Below are 26,822 nucleotides of genomic sequence, written 5' to 3'. Positions count from 1 at the left end.
ACTACAAAGATAATATTCTATTAGTGTCTCAAAGACCCCGTGAACATTATTAGAAACATACAACTTTATCCTGAGACCAATGGTTTTCTGTTACTTGAATTTTAATATGTAAATGACTGATCTACACATAAGACTTCTTTCCTATTAAACCTAACTATATTCTGTTCTGAATATTAAAACTAACCTAAATTTGGTACGTGGCAACACAGGGACACTGCTGTTTTCCTGCTATACATCTTCCAATCACTGTTCAGAAATATGAAAACACTGTTATGTCCCAAAAGGTTAGTTACTGTGGCTATATGGCAGAAATACTTTCATAAACAAAGCCATTACTTACCAAAACTTCAAAAAGGAGTGCTAGCAACTTATTGTTAGCCATGAAGTTACTGTCCAAAACACCTAGGTTAAACCAACTTCCCAAACAGCGAAAGACCTTCATAAGCATTTTCTCATCTGTTCCTGCTTTTTCTACACAGGTCATCTGAAAAGAAGGAAAAAAAAAATTAATGTGAATCTTTATATTTACGCCATTATTACAATCACCTTACAGATGTAATAATGAAAAGGATGAAAATAGTAACAGCTAACAGAAGTGCTTTGTAAGTAGAAGACTTTGTTCTCAACACTTTTACTTCATTTAATCTCCACTAAAACTCTATAGGTATATACTATTATTATCTCATTTGAGAAGCTGAGATACAAAGAGGTTATACACTTGCCCAAAGATAGATATGTTTCAGAAACAACCGTTTCTTAGATCCCACTTCTGCATTAATGCATTCTTAACAGAACTCTCCTTAAAGTAATACTCATCTATGGCTGATTTTATAGAATAGAAATAAGCTAGTCATACTACTTCTGTATATTCCCACATGAAAAGCTGATGTTTCAGCTTCAGCACTTGAATACTCAAGCAAATATGCCATTACACAGCATGTGACAGCACTATAAATGTGATAGTTTATAAAAGAGATTAAAAAATTAGACTAAAACTCATCACTGTTTCTCTTTGCAAACTGTGTGTGTGATGTATAATTTTCCAAAGTGAAGTATAATGTAACTTTTTCTGGAAAGCGTTTAAATCATAACAGTGGAATTACAGGAATTCTGGTGATGATATTAAGGTGAAATAACCAAAACACAAAATAGAAGACCCCATTTTAACAACTGACATGAACTTTTAGTAGAAAAACCTATAACTTCATTTTGAAACCGTTTCTTATAAAATAAGGGCTTTCCCCATCATTTAAGGATCCAGATGAATTAGAAGCTGTAGAAAGAGGCAGCTGTAGAATCTGATCTTCCAAGTTCACCATGTACCATTACTGAACTTAACTATAACACTGTCAAATTGTCATGATCTCACTAAAGAATTTCTATATGCTATCAGTTAAAAATAAAATCCTGAGTACATTTTTACTCTTTCTACTGGATGTACTGCCTGTTTTCTTTGTAAATGCAATACAATAAACAATCTAATAACCCCAAAAAAGGGTGTTTAAAAATAACTCTTACAGGCAATGGGTTAGATACATCATTACTGCCATGGAGTTTGGGAGGCATGGGGGATACACAATCCCATAGTGATCTAAGTGCTGACACTTATACTTCTAGGTAGCCATGCTCCCCCTATGCTTGCAGTATCAGGCAATAATGATTACATATTTATTAGTTAGTCTGAACTGCACTGAACTGAAATGAAATGAAGGAAGAAAAAAAGAAATGATTCAAATAAATTCATGGCAACCACACACACACACACACACACCACTCTTTTTTTCCCCAAAACATACCTTTATTGATTTCAGAGAGAGGAAAGGAGGGAGAGAGAGAGAGATAGAAACATAAATGATGAGAGAGTCATTGATCGGCTGCCTAGCCCGCAACCCAGGCATGTGCCCTGACCGGGAATCGAACCCCAATCGCCTGGATCCTAGGTCAATGCTCAACCGCTGAGCAACGCCCGGCTAGGCTAGAATAGAACCATTAAAGACAATTTGGGGGAAACTGAATGAAAAGTTTTTAAGAGGCCTTTGGTACCTGGTATTATCGCCAAACATTTGTTTTCCTTGGCAATTTTGTACTAATTTCATCCTCTGGGTTCTGTAACATGACAAGCTACATAACAGAATTATAGAACTTATTAGGTACCACAGGGATATATTTTTCAGATTCCATCACAACAAATCAATTTATCACCTGTGCCAATTATGAGGAAGTGCTAACTAAATAAAGTACATGCCTTGAGAGCCCAAGTGGCTGCTTCACTTGACCACTTGTGGCAATAATGATGGCTCTAAGGACAGCAGTGTCGACTGGATTCTTTGACTTCACTTGAGCACTTAGAAAAAGAAAATAACAAGCATAGGTCCATTAACCCTCAGCTCAAGTCACAGTCTGAGAACCAGAGAATTTCTCTGACAGCTCTTATTTGTTGTAGTTATAGGGCTGACATTGCTGAAACTCATACACAAAATTTAATTTTGTGGCTTGGTGAATTACAAACAACAGCTGAATTTACAATCGCTCCAAGTTTCTCATATGAAAGTTAGGAAATTGAAAAAGAATGGGATTCTGAAGCGTGGAATGTAGACATCTGGTTGGCCCTAAGGAAACTGATTATCTTGAAACCCCAGGTCACTGACTCTCCCTTACCAGTGGAAGAAGCCTGCCTTCCCATCTCCAAGAAGACTAGCCTTCCTCAGCTTGAAAGCCCTCTAATAATGGATATCTTGAAAGGGGATGCCCATTCTCTTCAAGACCTACCACAACCATCCCGTATCACCCATAACTAAAGTCATATCTCAACATGTCCCAGGGGTACAGGGACGCACAGGAGGAAATAACTTACGTAACAAGAGAATTCTAAAACTTTGCTAATATGTATCTGAGGAAATCTGAAGAACATATGTGGGAGTGAACTCTAAGGGTATTAGGCCAAGAGAGGCTGGAATATAACACCAGGCTAAACCAAACTCATTCATATGAGTGTACTTCCTAGAGATTATAGATTTAATGAGTATATGGAACCTCTGAGAAACAACAATAGGAAAATCATAGTATAAATATCTAAGATTTTGGAGCAAGTCTATGTATGCCCTCTTCTGCAAGTAACTATTTTCCTTTTGAGAAGCAATTTCTAGCTTGCTACTGAGCCTTGGTAGAGACTGAGTATCTAATGATGGGACATCAGGTGATCATGGAGCCTGGGAGTACTGTCTGAACTACCTAGCCATAAGGTTGGGCATGAGTAGCAGCAGCCTGTCATCAAATGGAAATGGTATGTAAGAGACTAAGTTCAGAAAGGTCTGGAAGGTACAAGCTATATGAGCAAGTGGCTCAGATTCCCTTGACACCAGCTCTTCTTGCATTGGTTCATTACCCTCAATCCATGCCTATGGCATCCTGAAGTGTTCCTTACAACCAGATAACTGAAGAAGAAAACTCAAACCTGGATTATAGACGGGTCTGCACAAAATGCTCACACCACCTGAAGGTGGACAGCTGCTGCATTACAGGCCCACACAGGGGCCTTAGTGAAGGACAGTGGTTCAAAGAAAACCCTCCTAGCAGACAGAACTTTAAGCAGTGTATTTGGATGTTCACCATGTCTGGAGTGAGAGATGACTAGATCTATGAATCTATACTTATTCATGAACAATTTTCAATGGTTTGGATGAATAATCAGGGATTTGGAAGAAACAGTATTGAAAGTTCAGTGACAAGGAAGTCTGAGGCCAAGGTATATGAATAGAATATGAATGCGCAGACTGTGGAGGTATTTCTGTTCTATGTGAACACCCACCAGAGTATCCACTAGAAAGGATTCTTTCAATGACAGGTGGACAAAATGATAAACTATGATGTCAGCCCCTTTCCCCAGTCACCTAGTGCTTGCTCAATGGGCTCACAAAGTAGCCAAAGTATCAGGGATTAGGGCTATGCATGGGATTAACATGGATATCCAGTTACCAACACTTAACTAGTTAATACTACTAACGTGTGTCAAATCTAACAACAGCAGGGACCAACACTGAGTCCCTACTATGGCACTATTCCCCATGAAAACTAGGTTGATGAATGCACTGGACTTCTATCAGCAGGAAGCAGAGATTTGTGTTTACAGGAAGAGACACATATTCCGGATATGAATGTGCCTTCCATGATTACAATGCTTCTATAAGTACTACCATTCATGGACTCACAGAATACCATACCCATGAATCAAGGCATCATCTAATCAAGTACCCCATATCAGAATAAAGAAAGTACAGTAATGGGCAACTCTGAGCTCTGTTGATTTGGAGGTCTTGGTCCCCAAGGAAGTAGTACGTCTACCAGAAAACACAAAAATAATTACAGTTTTGATGTTTCCTTTTTTTAAAAAAATATATCTTTATTGATTTCAGAGAGAGAAAGGGAGAGGGAGAGAGAGATAGAAACATCAATGATGAGAGAGAGTCACTGATCGGCTGCCTCCTGCATGCCCCCTGCTGGGGATAGAGCCCGCAACCCGGGCATGTGTCCTGACCATGAATCAAACAGTGACATACTAGTTCATAGACTGATGCTTAAGCACTGAGCCATGCCAGCCAAGCTCTGCAGCAGTTTTAATGCCAACATTCTGACATGCGGTAAGCCATGCCCCAGCCATGTGCATTTGTTTACTCAAGGTGACTGGTGAGTGCACGAATTTAATACTTATTCAGTACAAATTTAAAATTATAGTAATACATATAGAACATTTTTCTGTGAAATTAAACTTTTCATACATACTTAACTTTAATTACACAAATGTCTCTACATAAGTAAAACCAGGTAAACTAATTTGTCAATTTTTTAACATATGCATTCAGAAACCTACTTTATTATATAATGGACTTTTGGCTTTAACGGATACCCCGTCACCCAAATTAGTCCATTATATCAAGGTTTTACTGTAATGAAACTGAAGTACAAAATAACCGCCATAGCTTTTTGCCCCTAGGCAGCAACTTAGTATTTCAAACCTACTCACCAATAGAGATACCACTGTACTAGAGTAGAAGGCCAAATCTTCTATAATTTCTGTGCGCCGGTTAGCTCCAATTCGTAAGGAACGACTATGTACTTCTTCAGGTAACACTGTAAGGATCTCCAGTAGAAAAGGCAGAGAAGTTACATCATTGCTGTATCTAGAAAAGAAAAGGAGAGACATAAGTTACTTAGAGTCAGAAAATACACAATCACATAAGGTAACAATAGCAATCAGAATAACCTATGAAAACAAGAGCAGCATTCTCACTATCTCAACTTGCATAATCTTTGACCCAACAATTCCATTTCCAGAAATGTATTTCTCAGAAAAATCCCATAGGTACATACAAAGATGTGCACTGCAGTGCTTTTTTATAATAGCAAAAATATTGAAAAATACTTATAATTAAACAGGATAAAAAAGGTTCCAAGTTATACAATGGAACATACACAGCCATTATAATGAGATACCTATCTATGTCACAACAGGAAAAGATGTTCCACAATGTATTAAGTGAAAAAAGTATATGAAACTTATTACATATGAGTGAACAAATACATATATAGACATATGTATACTAAAATATGTATACACTTATTTATTATAAAATGCTTAAAGGAAAATGTAGAGGGCTATATAGCCAATCATTAAAAATGGTTACTATGAAATATAGGAATAAGGAGGGGAAAAAAGTGTTTACTTTGAAATAAAACAAAAAGTAAACTATCCATTTAGTCTTTAATGACACACTATGGTCGGAGGTAAAAAGGACATCCACTTTGTTCAAAAATAATCTCCTAACCAAATGCCGAAATACAAACAAATATCAAGATTATCTTGCTAAGACCATGAGGAAACGCTTTATTCAAAGTAGCAGGCTCCTTGTGCCTAAAAATTATACTGTTCCTTATATAGACATAAAACCCACTCCAATCAGTAAGAACATATACTCATAACAATTTATAATTTAATATCATCTTAAATATTCTGAAATATTTTTATACAATTGCTGATATATCAGTGGGAGTGATCCACGAGGCAATGAAAGACTTTGCTACAGTTAATTCAAGTGATGTGTGTGCGTGTAAATTATGAGGGTCTTTTATGTTCCATATGACATATTTTTGTAGTATTTAAATTTTAAATGATTTTCTTTTAACCTAACAAATGTTAATAATAAAAAATTCTATGGTAAAGGTTTGGGGAAATAGTACAAATGTCTAACTATTGCTAATAAATTTCTCTGTGTAAGTTAATAGTAATCTTAAATGCTAGCAGTCAATACAAGTTACTTACTTTTCCACCAATGTTTGTACACATCCCTTCCAGGAAGGCATCTGTAGGGCAAGGTCTGCTATTGCTAAAGCCAGCTGAATAAGAAGAGAAATTAAATGAATAGAACAGGTGAACAGAAACAGGGTTACCATCTGTATTAATTGAAAAGAAAAGCTAAATTTCTTCCAAACAATGACAAGACTGACACCCCCTCCCTCCCATCTCCACAACTATCTATATTATATAAACTCTTCTAGGCTAGCTACAAATTACTGGGATTTAAAAGGTAAAAAACAAAAAACAAAACAAAAACCAACAAAAACAGAAGAAAGAACAGACTACAGATTTTCCTCAGGACATATCAATACTTACTTTTATTTGGCAATACCATTGAACTTCATGGACAGATAAATTATACTTTGTCAATAGGCCAAAGCTACTGACAAAGTCAGCCCATTGACTCACTCCTCAAGTAATGGATTGTCATTTCCCTTCTCTTTCCATTTCTCATCTTGAAGCCTTATGCAAAAGCCTCCTTCCTCTTCAAGGGCACTTCTATGCCAGGCAGAGAACACATGTGAGTATGTATTCACTGAAGCTTCCAGTTTTCCTTCCTAAGGTTATTTCCCTGTCTAAGGGGAAAAGGCCAAATGCTCTACTTCATCATTTCATTCGTGACACTTTTATTAGCCAATCAGTCCAGAAAAGATTTTTTTTAAAGGCAACTATGTAGACCTCTGGCCCAGAATGGTGCAGTGTTTTTATCATCTGCAATTTTAACCAGGGGGCGGGGAAGTGGCACATGTGGCTGCCTATGAAAAGCTATACTCATCTCCCCCAGTTCCAGTATTTATTAGTTTAAAATCAAATGAATTCTAAGATTAATACAAAAAATTTAAAATTTCACTTTTTATCCACTTATAAGAATATAGCACCCTAACCAGTTTGGCTCAGTGGTTACAGTGTCGGCATGTGGACTGAAGGGTCCTGGGTTCAGTTCCAACCAACGGCATGTACCTCGGTTCCAGGCTCGATCCCCGGCCCTGGTCGGGGAAGGTTTAGGAGGCAACTAGTCAATGTGTCTCTCACATTGATGTTTCTCTCTCTCTCTCCCTTCTACTCCCTCTGAAAAGCAATAGAAAAAATATCCTTGGGTGAAGATTAAAAAACAAAAGAAAAGAATATAGCAATTGATGTATAATAAAGTTGTTACCATTACTTCACATGATCTAGCAATGTCAATCAAAATTAACTTGATATCCAAATGGTCTGAAAGAATTTCCCTAATGAGAAGCATTGGATTTACCTGTGTTACAATGACAGGTGACAAGTCTTTCAAGTTCTGGATATGAGTTAGTAATGAGTCCCGTAAAGAGGCATGAGAGTCTGTGGGGAGCTCATAAAATGAGGTCTGAATCTTCATTTTCATGGTCTGTGCAGCAAAATAGCATGATTCTACATCCTGCCGAATCTGTAACAATTGGTCTGAAATCTCCCATGCATGAACCTGAAAGCAGATCAAACAAAATGTCTTAAGGATTACTTTTCTAAATAACTTTAATATCATACAACCTCAATACATATAAACATTCAGACCAAAGTATAATGAAAGAAAAACCTGACAAGCTAAATTATTCACTAATTCAGCCAGTACTTCAAATTTTATATTTATAGGCCCTATTCAACAAAAATATTACCTAAAATCTTCTGACTTATTCTAGGAAGGCATGAGAGTTATCAACTGAATCAATAAATCTAAACCTGCTGTTAGATCATTAATTGTGTAGGGAGGAGAGTATGAAGAAAAATGTCCCAAAAGTTTCTACTAAAACTAAAATGTCACTGTGTAACTTTCCAACCCTAATTTTTCTTCTCTTCTCCATTGAAAATATAAAAGCTTTGTTCACTCTGAGAATTGAGTCTGGAAGCTATTTTAATATATCAATAAACAGGAGACATTTCAATCTTTAGTTCCTGAATAAAACCTCAGAAAAACTCACCCCAAGTGAGTATCTCACATAATTCAATTATTTTCTATGTATTTATATTCGGCAAAGTGCTATACATGCTATTAAAATAATTTTCACAGGAGAAAATAAATGTATCTATAGAAGTAATAAATAGAACAAAAACACAGAATTTGGTCTCTAACAGTCATAGTGACAAAAGGAATCCTATTTTGAAAGATAACTTTGAGAATAAAATTGGTTAGTACACAATAGGCAACTAATTAATAACTGATAAATTCTAAAGCAACTCTACACCAAACTGCCTCTTTATGGGAGGCTAAAATGGACTGGCAATGATGAACTGAAAAAAAATTTCAATCTCAATTCAGAAACAGAGCCAACTGTGAAGAGAGATCACACAGATTTACCAAGACATTTTTTAATGAAGATAGAGCACTTCACGAGTAACACACAGTGATTATTCAAGATCTTTCCAAAGGAAGTCAAGGAAGAGAAAAAGGTAGAATAAATGCCCTGTACAAGTTTCCAAAATAAACTAGAAATTCACCACAGGTTTACTGAAATAAAACTTAGCTTTTAATCAGTAAGCTGGTGGACTATAAGCATGAAACATTAACTTCCTCCTAGAAAAAATGTTTTATTACTTTTTTGGGAATTTGTACCCCAGCCTGCTGCAAAAAATCTTCCAGCCACATAGTTTATTATTTCATTTTAAAATATGTCTTTACTGATTTCAGAGAGAAGGGAGAGGGAGAGAAACATCAATGATGAGAGTCATTGATTGTCTGCCTCCCGCACGTCCCCTACTGGAGATCTAGCCTACAACCCGGGTATGTGCCCTGCTGCAGAATTGAACTGCAATCTCCTGGATCATAGGGTGATGCTCAACTGCTGAGCCATGCCGGCTGGGCCACATAGTTTTTAGTGATTCATTATCCAACCAGTAACCCAACCACATCTGTTTCTTAATATGCAAACAAAATATATTTTGCTGAAAATGATATTTAAAAAAATAATAGCAAAAATATTCTATGAAGCCTTGGAATCTCCATAAATGCCCTCATAAAAACAGAGCAATTATGCAGGGAATCCAAAGCACTGTGGACATTAATAACAAAACTAGGTGTTGCTTAGTTATCTCCAATAATCCCAAATTATGAGTGGCTGGGGACAAACCAGTGACATCTATAAGACTTGTATAGTTTCGGCTTCAATAAAAGTACAAGTAGAAGGAAACAACAGGGTAGTTAATGGATCTAAGTGCACACAAACAACAAAAGACCCAATAGGTATTCACTAGAAAGCACAGGGAGCCAATACGAGGACTGTTATTTAAAAATGGAAGAGGTTTTGGGGGGTAGAAAAGGTTAGTGGAAGAGGCCTATATGAGAGCTATGGAGATGAAGTCTAGCCTCTATAAACTCTTGAAACCGAAGAGCTAGGACAGGACTCCAAACTGAAGAGAAAGTGGTATAAAGAGAATCAAAATTATACAGGACAAATATAATAGATACAAAGGGGAAAAAGGAGAAGGTAAACAAAGCTAGGAAATCTTAGAAATAAGCCACCACATTTGTAACTACTACCTGAAAACAACAGAAAAGGAAGCTCTTTAAATTTGGAAATACTATCCTTAACCATGCCTTCTAAAAGTTCAGAAAAACTAATTTCATAAAAAATTAAGCAAATGAAGTCAAATGCCATATATGGGGGGTGAGGGGAAGGAGAAAAGAATGAACAGAATAATATCCCTACAAGAAAAGTAGGCCAGAAAAACATTTTTAAAACTAGCCTGAAATCCAAAGGACATGAGTCAATCTGAAAGAGCTCCCAATGGCCACAGCTAGAAAATCTAGAGTAACAAAATTAATTATGACAGTATTAGATTATAATTCAAAAATAAAACAAACATCCATGAGTCCAAATTCACATCATATATTGATGTGAATAACAAATGAATAAATAACTGTTGAGAAGTTATTTATAGGATATAAGACAGCTTATATCCTATGCTAGGTAATAAATGTAGAAGGAATGAGAAAAATAGAAAGTTAAACACTACAGGTGATAACTGGCAATAATCTGATACTAGCAAGATTCACCTATAAATGATAAAATTAGTGGGTAAAACTTTAAAGAGAAACATGATATATCAAAGTATCTCCCCCAAATATTTATTTGTTACTGTGGTGGTTTTACTCTGTATCCACAAATTCTTTGACACTTACCATGTAAGAACTCAGACTACTCTGCTGGAGAGACAATGTCAAAAGACCAGGGAGTCTCTGGAAAGTCATGGAAAGCAAGAGGAGCCCAGCTAAGTTCAGCCTTCCAGCCATTCCTACCAGAATGTCAAGCATGTAAATAAAGCCATCTCAGAACCTCCAGACCAGCCCTTCCACCAAATGGATGCCTCATGGAGCAGAATAATCTTCCTCAGAGCCCTGCTTGAATTCGTGGCCTACAAAGTTATGAGACACAATGAAATGGTTTTTGTTTTGAGTCAGTATGTTTTGAGGTAATTTGTTTCACAGCAGTAGATCATGAGAACAAAGACAATCAGATAGTATGTGCATCCTGATGAAAGAACAGGATACAATGACATAGGTTCAAATCAATCTGTGTCTCATCAAGCCTCTGGATCCAGCTGGCAATTTGCAGGAATTACAGAAGGGAGTAGAACTGCATCATAACTATGCAATCAGCAAAATCCAAACATAGGGAAACTCAACATGTCAAATGGCCCAGATTCCTCAACAGATAAATAATCTACACAGAAAGAACCTGCAGATTAAAAGACACTCAAACGACATTTTAAAAACAAACAGCAAGACCGACCGAAAACAGTGTGGAAGAATACCCACTTGGGTGATAAAACCATAAAGATAAACAAAGAAGGGATTACTATGGAAGGATAGTGGTTACTTTTAGGGAGAGGAAGCAGTTATTTCAAACAGGGCACAAGGAAGACTTCTGGAGTAGCCAATGAAGTTCTATTTCTTGACTTGATGGCGGCTGTAAGGACACTGTATACAATAATTCACCAAGTTATACATTTGTTTTCTATACCTGTTTAAAAACACAAAAGAACAAAGCAAACAAAAAACTCCCAATATTGCCTATTAAATTGAAGTATGAAGTATGAAGTCCTTCTCCCAAGTGAAATCTGTCAACCCACCAGATCAAGACCCTTGTGAAAAAGTTTATAGATTGTGCAGTGCTATTTTGTGCTTTAATCTGACTGGCAGAAACTAGCAAAATATATCAACTGTATCATCCTGGGTTATATACATTTCTGACTTAAACATTTCTATTTCCTTAAAAGGAGAGGTCTCAAAAATAAAAGGAAGAAACAAGTCAAAACAAAACAAAAACACTACTTCCTTCTGGAGAGCTGGTAAACTTGGGGGTAGGTATGCAATAATTTATTTTCCAAGCACCTTTAAAATGTTTGAATATTTTTTTAAACATATCCTTTGGAATTGTCTTTAAAAATAAAGATGGATTTGTATTCCTAATATGGAAAGATCTCTAAGATATACAATTAAAAAACAGACACAGGTAGAGATTTTGTAAGATCCTTTTTGTAAAAATTAAATTACACTAATTTTTTGAGAAAGTGTAGCAAAGTTTTTTTAAAATTATTTTTAGAGAGAGACAAAGAAACATCAATTTGTTGTTTCACTTATTTATGCTTGTATGTGTCCTGACCGGGGATCGAACCCACAACCTTGGCATATCCAGACTACACTCTAACCAAACTACCCAGCCAGGGTATAGAAAGTGTAGTGAAGCTTTTTAACACACAGTAATTAGTTCTGCTCCCTAAACAACCTGAAGCTATCACTCTGATAGCATTTATTGGCTGTTTCAACTTTGGTTATAATATACTAGCTGGCATTACAACAATTTCCAGCCTAAAACAAGTACAAAAGATGAATGAAAAAGAACTTGTTTGAAGACATCAAAACTACCAAGACAGCTAGAACGTGACGCCCCAAATTCCAGAGACCGAATAGAAGAGCAGCGAGTTCTGCCCAATATTTAGCTCCACTTTTCCTCGCAAGGCATTTGCCTATTTGAAAGTGGAAGACAAGAAGCTAAGAAGTTAAAGAGCCTTGCACAGTCTCATAAGACTGAGGAGATGAAAATGAATTCAGGACTTACCAAGGAAGAGGAACCCTGGTAATACTCCAGACTTTCAGTTGTGATTCAGTGAAGGAAATAGGAACTATACCTCAAAAAGACTGAAACATCTCAGGACAGACCAGATGCCAGGCCATAAAACAAGTCTTAATAAATATAAAATGTCTGAAATAACAGAAAGTATCTTTTTGAATCACAATGAAAATAATTGAAGAAAAACTGCAAAATATGTAAAAATTAAATATATTCTAAAGCAACCAATGGGTTAAAAAATAAATTAGAAAATATCTTAATATCTTTCTAATAAATTAGAAAATATCTTAAATGAAAATACAATATACCAAAACTTATCAGATGCAGTGAAACAGTTCTAAGAGAGAAATTTATAGCTATTTACAATTACATTAAAAAAAACAAAAAAAAAACACATCTCAAACCAACACCTAACTTTATACCTTAAGGATCTAGAAAAAGAACACACAAACCCAAAGCTAGCGTAAGGAAGGAAATAATAAAGATTAGAGCAAAGATAGAAAAAATCCAATATTTGATTATTCAAAAAGATCAACAAACTTGACAAACCTTTAGCTAGATTAACTAAGAAAAAAGACAAATGAAACGACAGTGAGGATATTACTACCAATTTTATAGAAATAAAAAAGATTGTAAGAAATACTATGAACAGCTATACACACCAAGAAATTAGATAACCTGGATGAAATGTACAAATTCTTAGAAACATACCAAGACTGAATCAAGAAGAAATAAAAATTTGAATAGACTATATTACTATAACTAGTCAAGAGATTAAATCAGTAATCAAAAACTTCCCAACAAATTAAAGCTCAGGACCAGATGGATTTACTGGTGAATTTTACCAAACATTTAAAGAAGACTTAACACCAATCCTCACTCTTTCAAAAAAACTGAAGGGGTGGGAACACTTCCTAATTCATTTTGAGGCCAGCATTACTGTGATACCAAAGCACAAAGATACCGTAAGAGCTACAGACCAGTATCCCTCATGACTGTAGATGCAAAAAAAAAAACAAACAAAAAAACCTAATACCAGCAAACCGAATTCAGTATTATGCACCACGACAAAGCAGAATTTTAAAAAATTTATCTTTATTGCTGGAAATATTACAAATGTCACCCTCTTCCCCCCATTGAAGCCATCCTCCCTGCACCCTTCCCCTCAGGCCTTCACCACACTACTGTCGGTGTCCATGAGTTACATATTTATGCACGTAAATTCTAAGGTTAATCTCTCCCCACCCACCCATCTACCCCCGCCTTCCCTCTGATCCCTCAGTCTGTTCCATGCTTCTATGTCTCTGGATCTATTTTGTTCATTAGATTCCACATATGAGTGTCTTTCTCTGACTGGCTTACTTTGCTTAGCATAATACTCTCCAGGTCCCACCATGCTGTCTCATAGGGTAAGGGATCCTTCTTTTTTACAGCTGCATAGCAATTCTATGATATAAATGTCCGAGACGATGCTTGATAGGATTTCAATCTTCTTGAACTTGTAAAGACTTCTGTGTCCTAACGTGTGGTTTATCTTTGAGAATGTCCCATGTGCACTTGAGGAGAATGCATATTCTGCAGCTTTGGGGTGAAATGTTCTGTGTGAAATCTATCTGATCTAGTGTGTTGTTTAGTCACTGTTTCCTTGTTGATTTTCTGTCTGGAAGATCTATCCAGAAAAGTCAGTGGGGGTGTTGTCTCCTACTATGACTGTATGGCTGTCAATCCCTCCTTTAAAGTTCTCCAGAAGTTTTTTTGTTTTGTTTTTTAGCCTGTGTGAGCCTTTTGTTCTAAGGTGGGTCTACTGTAGACAGCATATATTTCGGTCATGTTTTCTCATTCATTCAGCTACCCTATGTATTTTGATTGGAGTATTTAATCCAGTTAAGGTTATTATTGATCTACTGCCATTGTATTTCTTTATGCCTATGTTTCTCATTCTATTTCAACTTATTTCAGCAGTCCCTTTAACATTTCTTACAATGCTGATTTGGTGGTGATAAACTCCTTTAGCATTTTTTTGTCTGGAAAGCTCTTTACTTCACCATCTATTTTGAATGATAGCCTTGTTGGTTTCAGATCCTTGTTTTGCATTACCTTGAATACTTCATGCCATTCCCTTCTGGCTTGTAGTTTCTATGGAGAAATCAGCTGGCAGCCTTATGTGAGCTCCTTTGTAGGTAACAGATTGCTTTTCTCTTGCTGCCTTTGAGATTCTCTTTGTCTTGAATTCTTGACATTTTAATTATGATGTGTCTGGATGTGGGCTTCTTTGGGTTCTTCTTGCTTGGGACTCTGTGCCTCCTGAACTTGTGTGACTTTTTCCTTGAGCAGGTTAGGGAAGTTTTCTGCCATTATTTCTTCAAATAGGTTCTCTAACCCTTGCTTACTTTCAACACCTCCTGGCACTCTATAATGTGACTATTGTTACATTTCAAGTTGTCCCACAGCTCCCTTATACTGTCCTTTTTGTTTTCTCTTTTTCGTTCTCTGTTGATTTTTTTTTTCTACCTGTCTTCTAATTCACTGATCCAGTCCTCAGCTTCCCCTAATCTGCTATTGTTTTTCCCTTCCAATGTTTTTGGTTTTTTTTTAAAATTTCCACGATGTAATTCTTAATTTCCTTTATAGTTTCCATTTCTTTTCTCATGCTGTTGAGCATCCTTATGATCACTATTCTGAACTCTATATCTGATAGACTGCTTATCTCCATTTCACGTAGCAGTTCTGGAGAATTCTAGTTCTTTCATTTGGGGCTTGTTTTGTCTCCCCCTTTTGGCTGCCTGTTTGGATTTATTTCTATGTATTAGATAGATCTGTTAGGACTCTGTCTTTTTGGATAGCCTCTGGTGCAGGCCAACATCAGGTGCTGTTTGTGACTGGCATTAAGTACCCTGTTTGAAGCTTTCCGCACTCCATAGCTTGTGGTTCCCTCTGCTGGGGCTGGGTGTATTTGGACAGGACCAAGATGTGCACCAAGGCCTGCTTTTCCAAGCCCTGGAAGCAAATCAGGCAAAGACTCAAAGCACCCAGACGCTGATTGTTATTCAGTCTCTAAATGAGGCTCAGGCTGTAGCAACTCCACAGGGTGGGGCAACTCCATCCCCTGCCCCAGGTAATAGCTGTTTGGAAGGTAAATGTCTGCCTGAGAAAGATGTCCTCTGCCGTATGGGGGAATGGCAGCACAGGAATCCAGATGGCTGCCCTCTGAGCTCTATCCCCTAATCCAGCATCTCTAGATTCTCTTCACACAGCTCTAGTCCACTCTGCCCTCCCTCCCCCAGAGCCCAAGGTGAGTGGCTACACATGAAACTTTGTGTGTTGGCCCTTTAAGAAGGTGCCTGCATTTCCAACCATCTGTCCCTGGCAGACAGAAACCCAACTCTTTTTCACAGCCAGATGTTATGTGGGCACCTTTCTCAGTTCTGGTGTTCTGGGCTGGGGAGCGCTGCTTGGGGTTCCGGCCCCAGAATTCTCAGTGGGAGCCTCTCACAGCTGAGATACCCTCTGGAACTTCAGCTACTGCCTGTGGCATCCCAGCCAGCCCTCTCATGCCTCCGCACTTCCTACCAGTCTCAATGTAGTCTCCACTTTACGTCCTTGGTTATGAGGGTGCTCTCCAGCTAGTCTTCAGTTGCCGTTGATTATTGAGGATGGTTTTTCTATATTTTAGTTGTAACTCCAGTTTGGTCCTGGGAGAATGTCAGTGTAGCTTCCACTCAATCTGCCGCCATCTTGGAATCTCTCCCTAAGTGGAATTTATTCACGAAATGCAAGGGTGGTTCAACATATGAAAATCAAACAACGTAATACACCACATTAACAGAATGAAAAAAGCATAAACATTTCAACTGATGCTGAAAAGTCATTTGACAAAATTTCTTTCATGATAAAGACACTCAATGAATTAAAAAAAGAAGAAAGTTGTTCCAACATAATAAAGACCATTCAGTCACGGACCAACTGCATAATGACACTTCAACGACAGACAGCATATAAATGGTGGTCCCATAAAATTATAATGGAGCTCAAAAATTCTTACTGCCTAGTGATGCTGTAGCTGTCATAACACAGTACAATATCTAGTGATGCTAGTGTAAACAAACCTACTGCACTGCCAGTTGTATAAAAGTATAGCACAATTAGTTACAGTACATAATACTTGATAATGATAATAAACTACTATGATACTGGTTTATGTATTTACCATACTATCATTTCAACTTATAAATAAAATGCTTGCTGTAAAACAGTATGCTGTTACACAGGGACCAGCCTCATACATCTTGTGTTTACTATGCCTCTTAATTGTACCATTTTCTCTTGTGCTTGTGTTAATACCATGTTGCTTCATACATTTAGTGTAGCCTGCCCTGGCCAGTGTTGCTCAGTGGTTAGAGCGTTGGCCTGCGCACTGAAGGGTCTCGGGTTTGATTCCCAGTCAAGGGCACATACCTGGGTTGGGGGTTCACTCCCCGCCCCCAGTCAGGGCACATTTGGAAGGCAACCAATCAATGTGTCTCTCTCGCATCAATGTTTCTTTCTTTCTCCCCCACCCCTTCAACTCTCTCTCTAAAAAAGCAATGGAAAAAATATCCTCAGGTGAGGATTAACAAAAATATTTTGTTTAAAAAATTTGTATAGCCTACTACTAAAAATTTAGTATAGCCTATTCTAGCATTTATAAAGTCCACAATAGGGTACAGTACTGTCCTAGGCCTTTGTATTCACTCACTACTCACGCACTGACTCACTCAGAGCATCTTTTAGTCCTGCAAGCTCCATTCACGGTAAATGCCCTATAGAGGTGCACCATTTTTTAAATCTTTTATACCATATTTTTGCTGGACATTTTCTATGTTTTTTTTCTCTTGTTTTAAGATTTTTTTTTAAATTGATTTTTAGAAAGAGAGAGAGAGAGAGGGAGAGGGACAGAGAGACAGATACATCGATTGGCTGCCTCCTGCATGCCCCCCACTAGGGGATCGAGCAAAAAACCCAGGCATGTGCTCTGACCAGGAATCAAACCAGCAAGTTTTCAGTACACAGGAGAATGCCCAACCAACTGGGCCAAACCAGTCAGATCTGTTTTTATTACTTTTTTATTAAAGTATAGTTGGCATACAATATTATATTAGTTTCAGGTGTACAATTCAGTGACCTTTTATATGTTTAGATATGTTTAGATACACAAATACTTATCATGTGTTACAACTGCCTACACAGCATTCAGTATAGTAACAGGCTGTACAGATTTGTAGCCTAGGAGCAATAAGCTATCCCATACAGCCTAGGTGTAGTAGGCTATATCATCTAGGTTTGTGTAAGTGCACTCTATGATGTTTGCACAGCAACAAAATCACCTAACAACGAATTTCTCAGACCATATCACCATTGTTAAGTGGCGCATGACTTTATATGAAAACCACAATAAACATCATACTCGCCCTGCCGGCATGGCTCAGCAGTTGAGCACTGACCTATGATCCAGGAGATCCTGGTTCGATTCATGGTAGGGGGCATGCAGGAGGCAGCCGATCAATGACGCTCATCATTGACGTTTCTCTCTCTCTCTCTCTCTCTCTGAAATCAATAAAAATATATCAAAAAGAAACAAACCAAAAAAAGAAAAAAAACCCATCACACTCAATGGTCAAAGACTGACAGCCTTTCAAAACTATTAGATCAGGAACAAGGCAGGGATGCCCAATTTTGCCACTTCTATTCAACATAGTATTGGAAGATCTACCCAGACCAATGAAGTAAGAAAAAAAATATAAGGCATCCAAATTGGACTGGAAGAGGTAAGTGATGTCTGCTCACATATGACATGATACTATGTCAAGAAAACCCTAAAGATACCCCCAAAACCTGTTAGAACTAATAAATGAATTCAGTGAAGTTGCAAAATACAAAAGCAATACCCCAAAGCCAGTTGTTTTTATACACTAACAATGAACAACTTGAAAAGGAAACTAAGAAAACAATTGCATTTATAATAGTATCAAAAAGAACAAAATACTCAGGAATAAAGCAAGGAGGCAAAAAGACTGTCCTACACTGAAAACTATGAAACACTGGTGAAAGAAATTAAAGACACCAATAAATGGAAAGATCCTGTGTTCAAGGGCTGGAAGGAAGACTTACTATTGTTGTCAATACTACCTAAAGTGATCTATAGATTCAATGCAACCCTTATCAAAACCCCAATGACATTTTTTTGCAGAATCAGAAAATCCTTGTGTAATCTCAAAGAACCCCAAATAGCCAAAACAATCTTGAAAAAGAACAAATTTGGAGGCTTCACATTCCCAAATTCAAAATGTATTATAAAACCACAGTAATCAAAATAGTATGGTACTGGCATACAGACAGCTATGTAGACCACTGGGACAAAACCAAGAAAACCCTCACAAATATAGTCAAATGATCTTCAACAAGGGTGCCAAAACTACACAATGGGGAGAGTCTCTTCAACACAGTGTTGGGAAAAGTGCATAGCCCTATGCAGAAGAAAGAAGTTGGACCACATACAAAAATTAACTCAAAATGGATTAAAGACCTAAATTTAAGACCTGAAACTATAACTCCCAAAAGAAAACATAAGTGGGGGGGAATTCATGACATTAGATTTGATAATGATTTCATAGATATGACAGACACGAAAAGCACAGGAAACAAAAGCAGTAATAGACAAATGGGACTACATCAAACTTTACAACTTGTACACGACAAAGGAAACAACCAATAGAGTAGAAAGCAACCTATAGAATGGGAGAAAATATTTGCAAATCATCTATCTGATAAGGGGTGAATATCCGGAATATATAAAGAACTCCTACAACTCAGCAACAAAAAAATCAAGTCACTCATTTTTAAAATGGGCAAAGGACTTGAAAAGACATTTCTCTAAAGATAATACAAAAATGGCCAACTAAAGGCACGCAACATCACTAGTCATCAGGGAAATATAAGTCAAAAACCACAGTGAGGTATCAAGTCACGCCTATTATGATGGCCACTAAAAAAAAAACAACCACCAGAAAATAAGTACTGGTGAGGATGAGGAGACATTGGAACCCTTTTGCACTGTTGGTGGAAATGTAAAACAGTACAGCCACTATGAAAAACAGTATGAAGTTTCCTCAAAAAATTATAAATAGAATTACCATATGATGCAGCAACTCCACTTCTGGGTCTATACTCAAAATAATTGAAAACAGGACCTTGAAAAGATATTTGCACACCTTATTCATAGCAGCATTATTCACAATAACCAAAAGTTGAAAACAACTCAAATACACATTAAGAGATGAATGGATAAACAAAATGCGGTATATACATACAATGGATAGTTATTCAGCCTTAAAAAGTAAGGAAGTACCATTAAATGCTGCAACATCAATAAACCTTGAGGACATTAATGCTAAGTAAAATAAGCCAGACACACACAGAAACGAATACTGTATGATCCCAACTATATGAGGTACCTAGAGTAGTCAAATTCATAGAGACAGTTAGAATTTTGGTTGCCAAAGGTTGAGGAGAGGGGATAATGGGAGTTACTGTTTAATGGGTATACAGTTTCACCTGTTTAATGGGTACACAGTTCCAGAAAAGGCTCTGGAGATAAAATTGTAGTGATGGTGGTACAGCAATGTGAATATACTTAATGCCACTGAATTGTACACTTTAAAATGGTAAATTTTATGTTATGTATATTTTACCACCAAAAAAGGGAGAGAGATAGAGAGAAAAACATAGTTTAGAATCTGTTCAAATCCCTTCTTAGATTAAATCTGGTCCTATCATAAATACCTGAGTGAAGCAAAATAATATCTCAGGAAAAGATAAATCTTTTAAACTCTCTTTAACTTTTCATAAACAGTATACTCAGTATCCATCAAACAAAATCAAGACTAAATGATAACAATAACAACAAAAAAAGGAGGAGTGGGGGTGAGGGGAGCAGACAATAGAAAATAATCTATCTAAATAATGGAATAATTAGATGAGGACTAAAATAACTGTGCTGTCTTAACATCACTAATAATGGGACACATTTTACGTGACTCCTGATGTGATTCACTGAAAATGATAAGTTATCATTCTTATAGTATTCTTCCAAACAATGTTTAAACTGAATGCAATCAGAAGAAAACAACCAGACAAATCCAAGCAGTGGGACATATTAAAAACAAAGAAAAAATGGGCCTGAAATTGTTTTTTAATGTCACCATCATAAAAAGAAAAAAATACCCCTGAACTAAAGAGACATAACAACTACAAGCAAGGTATTATTCTTGACTGAATCTGAGATCAGGGAAAATAAAAATTTTTTAAACTAGAAATCTATAACTGGAACAATTAGGAAATTGGAAATGGACTGTATTTTAGATAATACCATTATATCAATTTTAAAGTTCTTGAGTGCCAATAGGTTAGGTTAGGTTAGGTTAGGTTAGGTTAGGTTAGGTTAGGTTAGGTTAGGTTAGGTTTGGTTAGGTTTGGTTAGGTTTGGTTAGGTTTGGTTTGGTTTAGTTTAGTTTAGTTTAGTTTAGTTTTAGTTTAGAAAAATTTCCTTGTTCTTACAAGATGTCAAAATGTTTGGCACACAGCCCTGGCCAGTGTGGCTCAATCGCTGGAGTGTCAGCCTGTGCACCGAAGGGTCTCAAGTTCGATTCCTAGTCAAGGGCATGAACCTGGGCTACAGTTTTGATCTCCAGCCCTGGTCCAGGCTTGTGCGGAAGGCAACCAATCAATGTGCCTCTCATATCTACTTTTTTTTCTCTCTCTCCCCCTCCCTCCCTTCCACTCTCTCTAAAACTTAGTGGAAAAAATATCCTCAGGTGAGGATTAACAAAAGAAAAAGTTTAGCATACAGCATTATTAGGCCTGAAATTTATTCCAAAAGGTTAAAAAATACACAATCAGAGAACAAAGAGGGACAGAAAAAGAGAAACAGAAAAAAAGCAAATGGGGCAAGGTCAAATTGCGAAGGATATATCAGTGTTCACTATACTATTCTTTCAAGTTACAAATTTCTCAAAATGAACATTTGGGGGAAAAATAAATAGTTGATTGATATAGTCAATGAATTAGAAGACAAATGGGTACTTTCCATAAAGAAATGGAATCTATAAAAAAGAATCAAATGAAAATCTACAACTGGAAAACACAGTAGCTTAAATTAAGAACCAAATGGAAGGTTTAAACAGCAAATCAGACAACTGAAAAAAGATTACTGCTAGATTTTTACTACAATGGCTAGAAAAAAGATCAACAGAAAATAACAAAACCAAAGCACAAAGTCAAAAACGGATAGAAGATAAAGATGGGAAGAATCTAGGCCCTGGCAGGTGTAGCTCAGGTGGTTGGAGTGTCATCCCATATTCTAAAAAGCTGTGGGTTCGATTTCTGGTTAGGGCACATACTTAGGTTGTGGGTTCAATCTCAGGTCGGGTATATATGGAAGGAAGGCAAACAATCGATGTTCTCTCTCAGAGTGATGTTTATCTCCCCCCCTAAAAATTAATAAGCATATCCTCAAGTGAGGATTTAAAAAAAAAAAAAAAGATGGGAATAATACAAGTGACATGATGTAGAACATAGTGAAAAAGTCTAACATACATATAACTGAAATACCAGAAGAAAAAATGGGGCAGAAGGACTATTTAAAGATAATGGCTGAGAAATCTCCAAACTGGGAAAAGACACCAAGTCACAGATAAGAAGCACTACAAACCCTAAAGACAGAAAAAACAGACCCAGGCACATTATAATAAACTACTAAAAATCCCAAAGACAAAAAGGGAAATCTTAAAGACCAGAGGAAAAAAGATGTATTATCTTTAAAGAAACAACAGTTAAACTGATAGCTGACTTGCTGACATAAACAATAGGAACCAAGCATCTTCGAAGTGCTGAAAGAAAATAACTGCCAATGAGTTATTTTATACCCAACAAAAAAATCCTGTGAAAATGCAATAAAATTAAGATGTTTTAAGACCAAAAAGAAAAAAATAAAAGAGAAGGAAAGAGTTCATTAACAATAGACCCACAAAGAAAAAAAATACTAAAGGATATTCTTCATGAAGAAGGAAAATAATTCTGGATGGAAATGTGGATATCAGGAATAAATAAAGAGTAATGGAAAGGCTAAGTATGTAAGTAAATCTCTTATGAACACTGACTATATAAAACAATAAAAGATATTATGGAGTTTAAAATATATGAACAAGCCCTAGACAGTTTGGCTCAGTGGTTATAGCATCAGCGTGTGGATGAGAGGGTCCCAGTCTTGATTCTCAGATGAAGGCTCAATCCCTGGCCCCAGCTGGGGTGCATGCGGGAGGCAACCAATCAATGTGTCTCTCTCACATTGATGTTTCTATCTCTCTCTCTCTTTCCCCCTTCCACTCTCTCTGAAAAGCAATGGAAAAAATATCCTTGGGTGAGGATTGAAAAAAAAAATATATATATATATATATAAATGAACGAAAAACCTGAGAGGAGTTCTACATCTACCAAAGATGTGGAAAGTTGAAAAGAACACTGCTTTCAAGTTAACAATAAACAAAAGCAAATAAACTACAAAATAACTTTACTTAAATGGACAAAAAAGTAGACTGCAATTTAAAAAGATCAGTAGGCGCCCTAGCCAGTTTACCTCAGTGCTTAGAGCATCAGCCTGCAGACTGACGGGTCCCGGGTTTGATCCCAGCCAAGAACACGTGCCTCGGTTACAGGTTCAATCCCTGGCCCCAGTCAGGGCACGTACAGGAGGCAACCAATCAATGTGTCTCTTTCACATCTATGTTTCTCTCTCTCTCTCTCCCCCCTTCCCTTCTTCTCTCTCTAAAATCAAAACCAAAAAAAGAGAAAAAACTCTTCCCCCATAAAACAGTCTTAAGCCCATGATATTGCTAGCTATCTATACCAGTGCCAACAGAAGTCTTCTACCAAGAGGGAAGGACAAAAAAATGTATCCTGCCAAAGACCTGCCAGATGCAGAGCAGTGCATGAATGCCATAGTAGAGAACAGGATCACTGAGAAAGTCCCACCAATGAGAACAGGACATAGAACATTCCTGTCCCCCATACTCCCATACTAACAAACAAACAAACAAACAAACATATTAACATAGCATACTCAAACTTCTGAATGCTAGAGATGAGAAAATATTGGAGGCAGGAATCCTTTTACATTTTGAATTTTGTATTATAATTACTTAGGCCTTTGTTCATCTTTTCTAATAGACTGTAAGCTCTTCAAAAGTAAAGAAAAAGCTTAATTACCTCTGCAGCTCTCAAATTCTTTGGCCATAGAGGCACTTAAAGTATATATTTTTTAAAATAAAGTATATATTAAATTATTAAATATGAAACAAGGCGACAAGATATCATCTCCTAAGTCTGTAACATCTTTATTTTCCCACACGTGAAGCCCATTCTTTTACTAGGTAGCTCAGATACAATGGTTGGAGTTAGCTGTAAGAACAGAATCCAAAATGTTTAGAGAGAAAAGGCAACAGAGAACAAGAAAATCAGTTCTTTAAGATTAAAAAAAAAAGGCCTTGAGAGGATGAGACATTTTTCATTCAGAATCCTCATTTGTAGAACTTCACTTGCCTTGCCCAGGTGAAGACGTGGTTTTGTTTTGTTTTAAATATACATCTTGTTTTAGCAATGAGAAGCAGCCCAGTATTTTCCTAGCTAAAATCTTAAGATTTAAAAATCTCAGAAAAATTTTAGGTTCAGTGAAGGAAGAGTCTCTTCTGGAATGAGCTTACTTTAAAAGATTACCAGTATTTCTGAAAAAGGAAAAAAGAAAACAGCGCTTAGCTCTAGGCAACTAAATCAAATATAAAACTTGCATTTTCTAATGTTAATTATATTAGTATCTAGCTTTTTAATTTTTTAATAAATTAAAATACAGATGGCAGCTATATGAATTTCCAAGGACAATTCTATGAGGAACTGGTCTTAGAAAAACATCCCCAATTGCTCCTTGTGCATATGTATCAAGTAAAATCGAAGTGAAAGAAGAGCTGTCTTCTCATTTCAAGCACCCCTATTTGTCTTGATGCTACCATACCCAATGGTCAAATGTGCCTCTCTTTTCAAATATTTGTCTTTTGGAATTAGAACAAAAGATAAGAGTGACCTCTAAAGAAACCCGGCAAACTTGAATATCACAAACTACTAAGTAAACTGTCAATAAAAAATTACATGGGATGATACTGCCAGTATTACATATTAAGGGGTCATAATTTATTACTTTAAATTCTAGGAGGGTTTAAGAATTGTTGGCATCCCACAACAAGTAATCTTGTTTTGGTCACTGAATCATAAAGAAAATGTAACCAAATCCTGATACCCCAGGCACTATATACAGTGCTCACTGTTCTTCCCCTCTGCTAAGCTGCAGAAAGAAGGAAGAGAAGGCAGGAAGGAAAGGGGTTTCTTTACAAGGAGAGAATAAAGCACTTACACTTCATAGGACTTTCTAGCCACAGATGCCAGGTGCTACCCACTGAAATCCAGGCTTGGACTAAGCTCCACATTTCTGAAAGGACCATCTCAACCGAAGCCTGGGGCTCAGAGTCAGCAGGAGGAAGCTGCAGCTCCCACTAACAGCACATTTCAATGAGGCTGCAACAAGAGAACATTTTCCATTTAAGTATCTAATTCCAATCTTCCATTTCACAAAGCAGTAGCAGAACAGGCCGTTATATCAATTTTTTTTTCAAAAATATTTCCACGACTATGTTATGAATATTAAGCAGGCTTATAGCCCAGTAATCCTTTCACTAACTTATTCTAAGTCTTTTATTATACTTCACAGCAAATCCTAAAAGTAGTTGCCCTTTTTCGTTTAATGGTGGGTGCACTGTTGCTCCAAGATTCACTTCTACACCAACAGTTCTAAAACTGCAGAATCAAACGAAATCATTGAGCAGACCCTCAACAATGCAAGCACACACCCAGATAGGAGCCCCTAACGATTCATAGCTGCCAAGAATTAGAAGCAAATTAGGGCTGCTAGTTAATCCTACACAAAAACTCCTCAAATTAAGCAGAATTACTTAAAATACTTCACTAAGGACAGAAGAGCTCTGGCAAACAGAAAATGAGGCTCTGAAAATACAAATATTTCAATAAGAATTGAAAAGTAACATAAAAGTGCCAGGTTATTGTACTTTTTAAAGCATTTCAATTAGTATATAATATACTTATTAAATAAAGATTTTCAAAGATTTATAATATTATAGGGGGGAGAAGGAACTAGGTTAGAGCACAGAATGAAAAGAATTCCTAAAAAATACAACTGGCCTCTCTTGCTTCATGCTTAGGACTTTCCTAAAATCTCTCAAAGCAGCAGCACCTGGCCCCTGCATATCCCATATCTCTTGCTAAGTGGCCCAGGCCTGGCACTGGAGGCAGCTGGCCTTGGTTCAGAGTTTGGCCTTTCCTGGGCACCTCCAGCACAAGTAGCAGCCACCTGCAGATCGCTCTGTAGCTTGTGCCAGTGGCCCCAGGGAGGGCACAGGCAGTGGCTGACCTTGCACTTCCCAGAGGGCCTCAGAGCCAGTGCACCCAGTAGACAGCCTCAGACCATGCTGGATTACAACCCTAAAACCTCCTTAAGCAACAAACACAAGGGGTGGGCTCGGTGAGCACCAAAGCCCCACTGAAGCAAGTCCTACTCCAAAGGGGCCACTCCTACACAGCAGCTCTTCCACTGTAGTTGCAGCCAGTCCTCACAGCCCACTGGCCTGGGGTTTAATCCCTTCCAGTGATGCCAACAGCAATCAAGGCTCAACTACAACAGGACATGCACACAGCCCACAGAGGGGTGGACCTGGAGCACCCAGCTCAGGTGACTGGGAGGCTGTGCCACTGGGCCCTACAGGACACCTACTATACAAGGCCACGCTACCAAGTCCAGGAGACATAGCAGCTCTACCTAATACATAGAAACATACACAGGAAAGCAGGCAAAATGAGGACACAAAGAAACAGGTCCCAAATGAAAAAACAGGAGAAATCTCCAGAAGAACTAAATGAAATGGAGGCAACCAAACTACCAGATACAGAATTCAAATCAATGGTTATAAGGATGCTCAGGAAACTGAGAACTTCAACAGCATGAAGAAAGAAAACCATAAAAAATAACCAGTTGGAAATAAAGGATATACTAATTGAAGTGAAGAATAATTTACAGGGAAGCAATAGTAAAGTAGAGGACACTGAGAATCAAATCAGCAATTTGGAATATAAGGAAGCAAAAAACACCCAACCAGAAGAGCAAAAAGAAAAAAGAATCCAAAAAATAAAAAAGAATACAGCGTAAGGAGCCTCTGGGACAACTTCAA

At 37.2% G+C, this 26,822-nt stretch overlaps 1 protein-coding gene across 5 annotated transcripts in view; it reads right to left on the bottom strand.

Annotated features, from left to right (window-relative positions):
* The window catches only part of TNPO3 (transportin 3), an 86,404-nt gene that overhangs the window by 44,122 nt on the left and 15,460 nt on the right, over positions 1 to 26,822 (bottom strand). For 3 of the 5 annotated variants that reach the window (XM_087821023.1, XM_016213360.2, XM_016213361.2), the window contains exons 2-5: positions 7,602 to 7,802; positions 6,317 to 6,390; positions 5,021 to 5,177; positions 341 to 484 (exon numbers count right to left, since the gene is read on the bottom strand). In XM_087821023.1, coding sequence (XP_087677149.1) covers positions 341 to 484; positions 5,021 to 5,177; positions 6,317 to 6,390; positions 7,602 to 7,802 — 576 coding nt within the window. Of the gene's footprint in view, positions 1 to 340; positions 485 to 5,020; positions 5,178 to 6,316; positions 6,391 to 7,601; positions 7,803 to 24,075; positions 24,258 to 24,937; positions 25,099 to 26,822 lie in introns of all 5 variants that reach the window. The other 2 variants (XM_087821025.1, XM_016213362.2) reach the window with 2 other exon arrangements.

Source organism: Miniopterus natalensis, chromosome 10, assembly GCF_054644295.1.
Source record: "Miniopterus natalensis isolate mMinNat1 chromosome 10, mMinNat1.hap1, whole genome shotgun sequence".
NCBI classification, from domain to species: domain Eukaryota; kingdom Metazoa; phylum Chordata; class Mammalia; order Chiroptera; family Miniopteridae; genus Miniopterus; species Miniopterus natalensis.
Note: the sequence above shows the minus strand (reverse complement) of the source record. Positions and strands in the feature narration are given on the sequence as shown.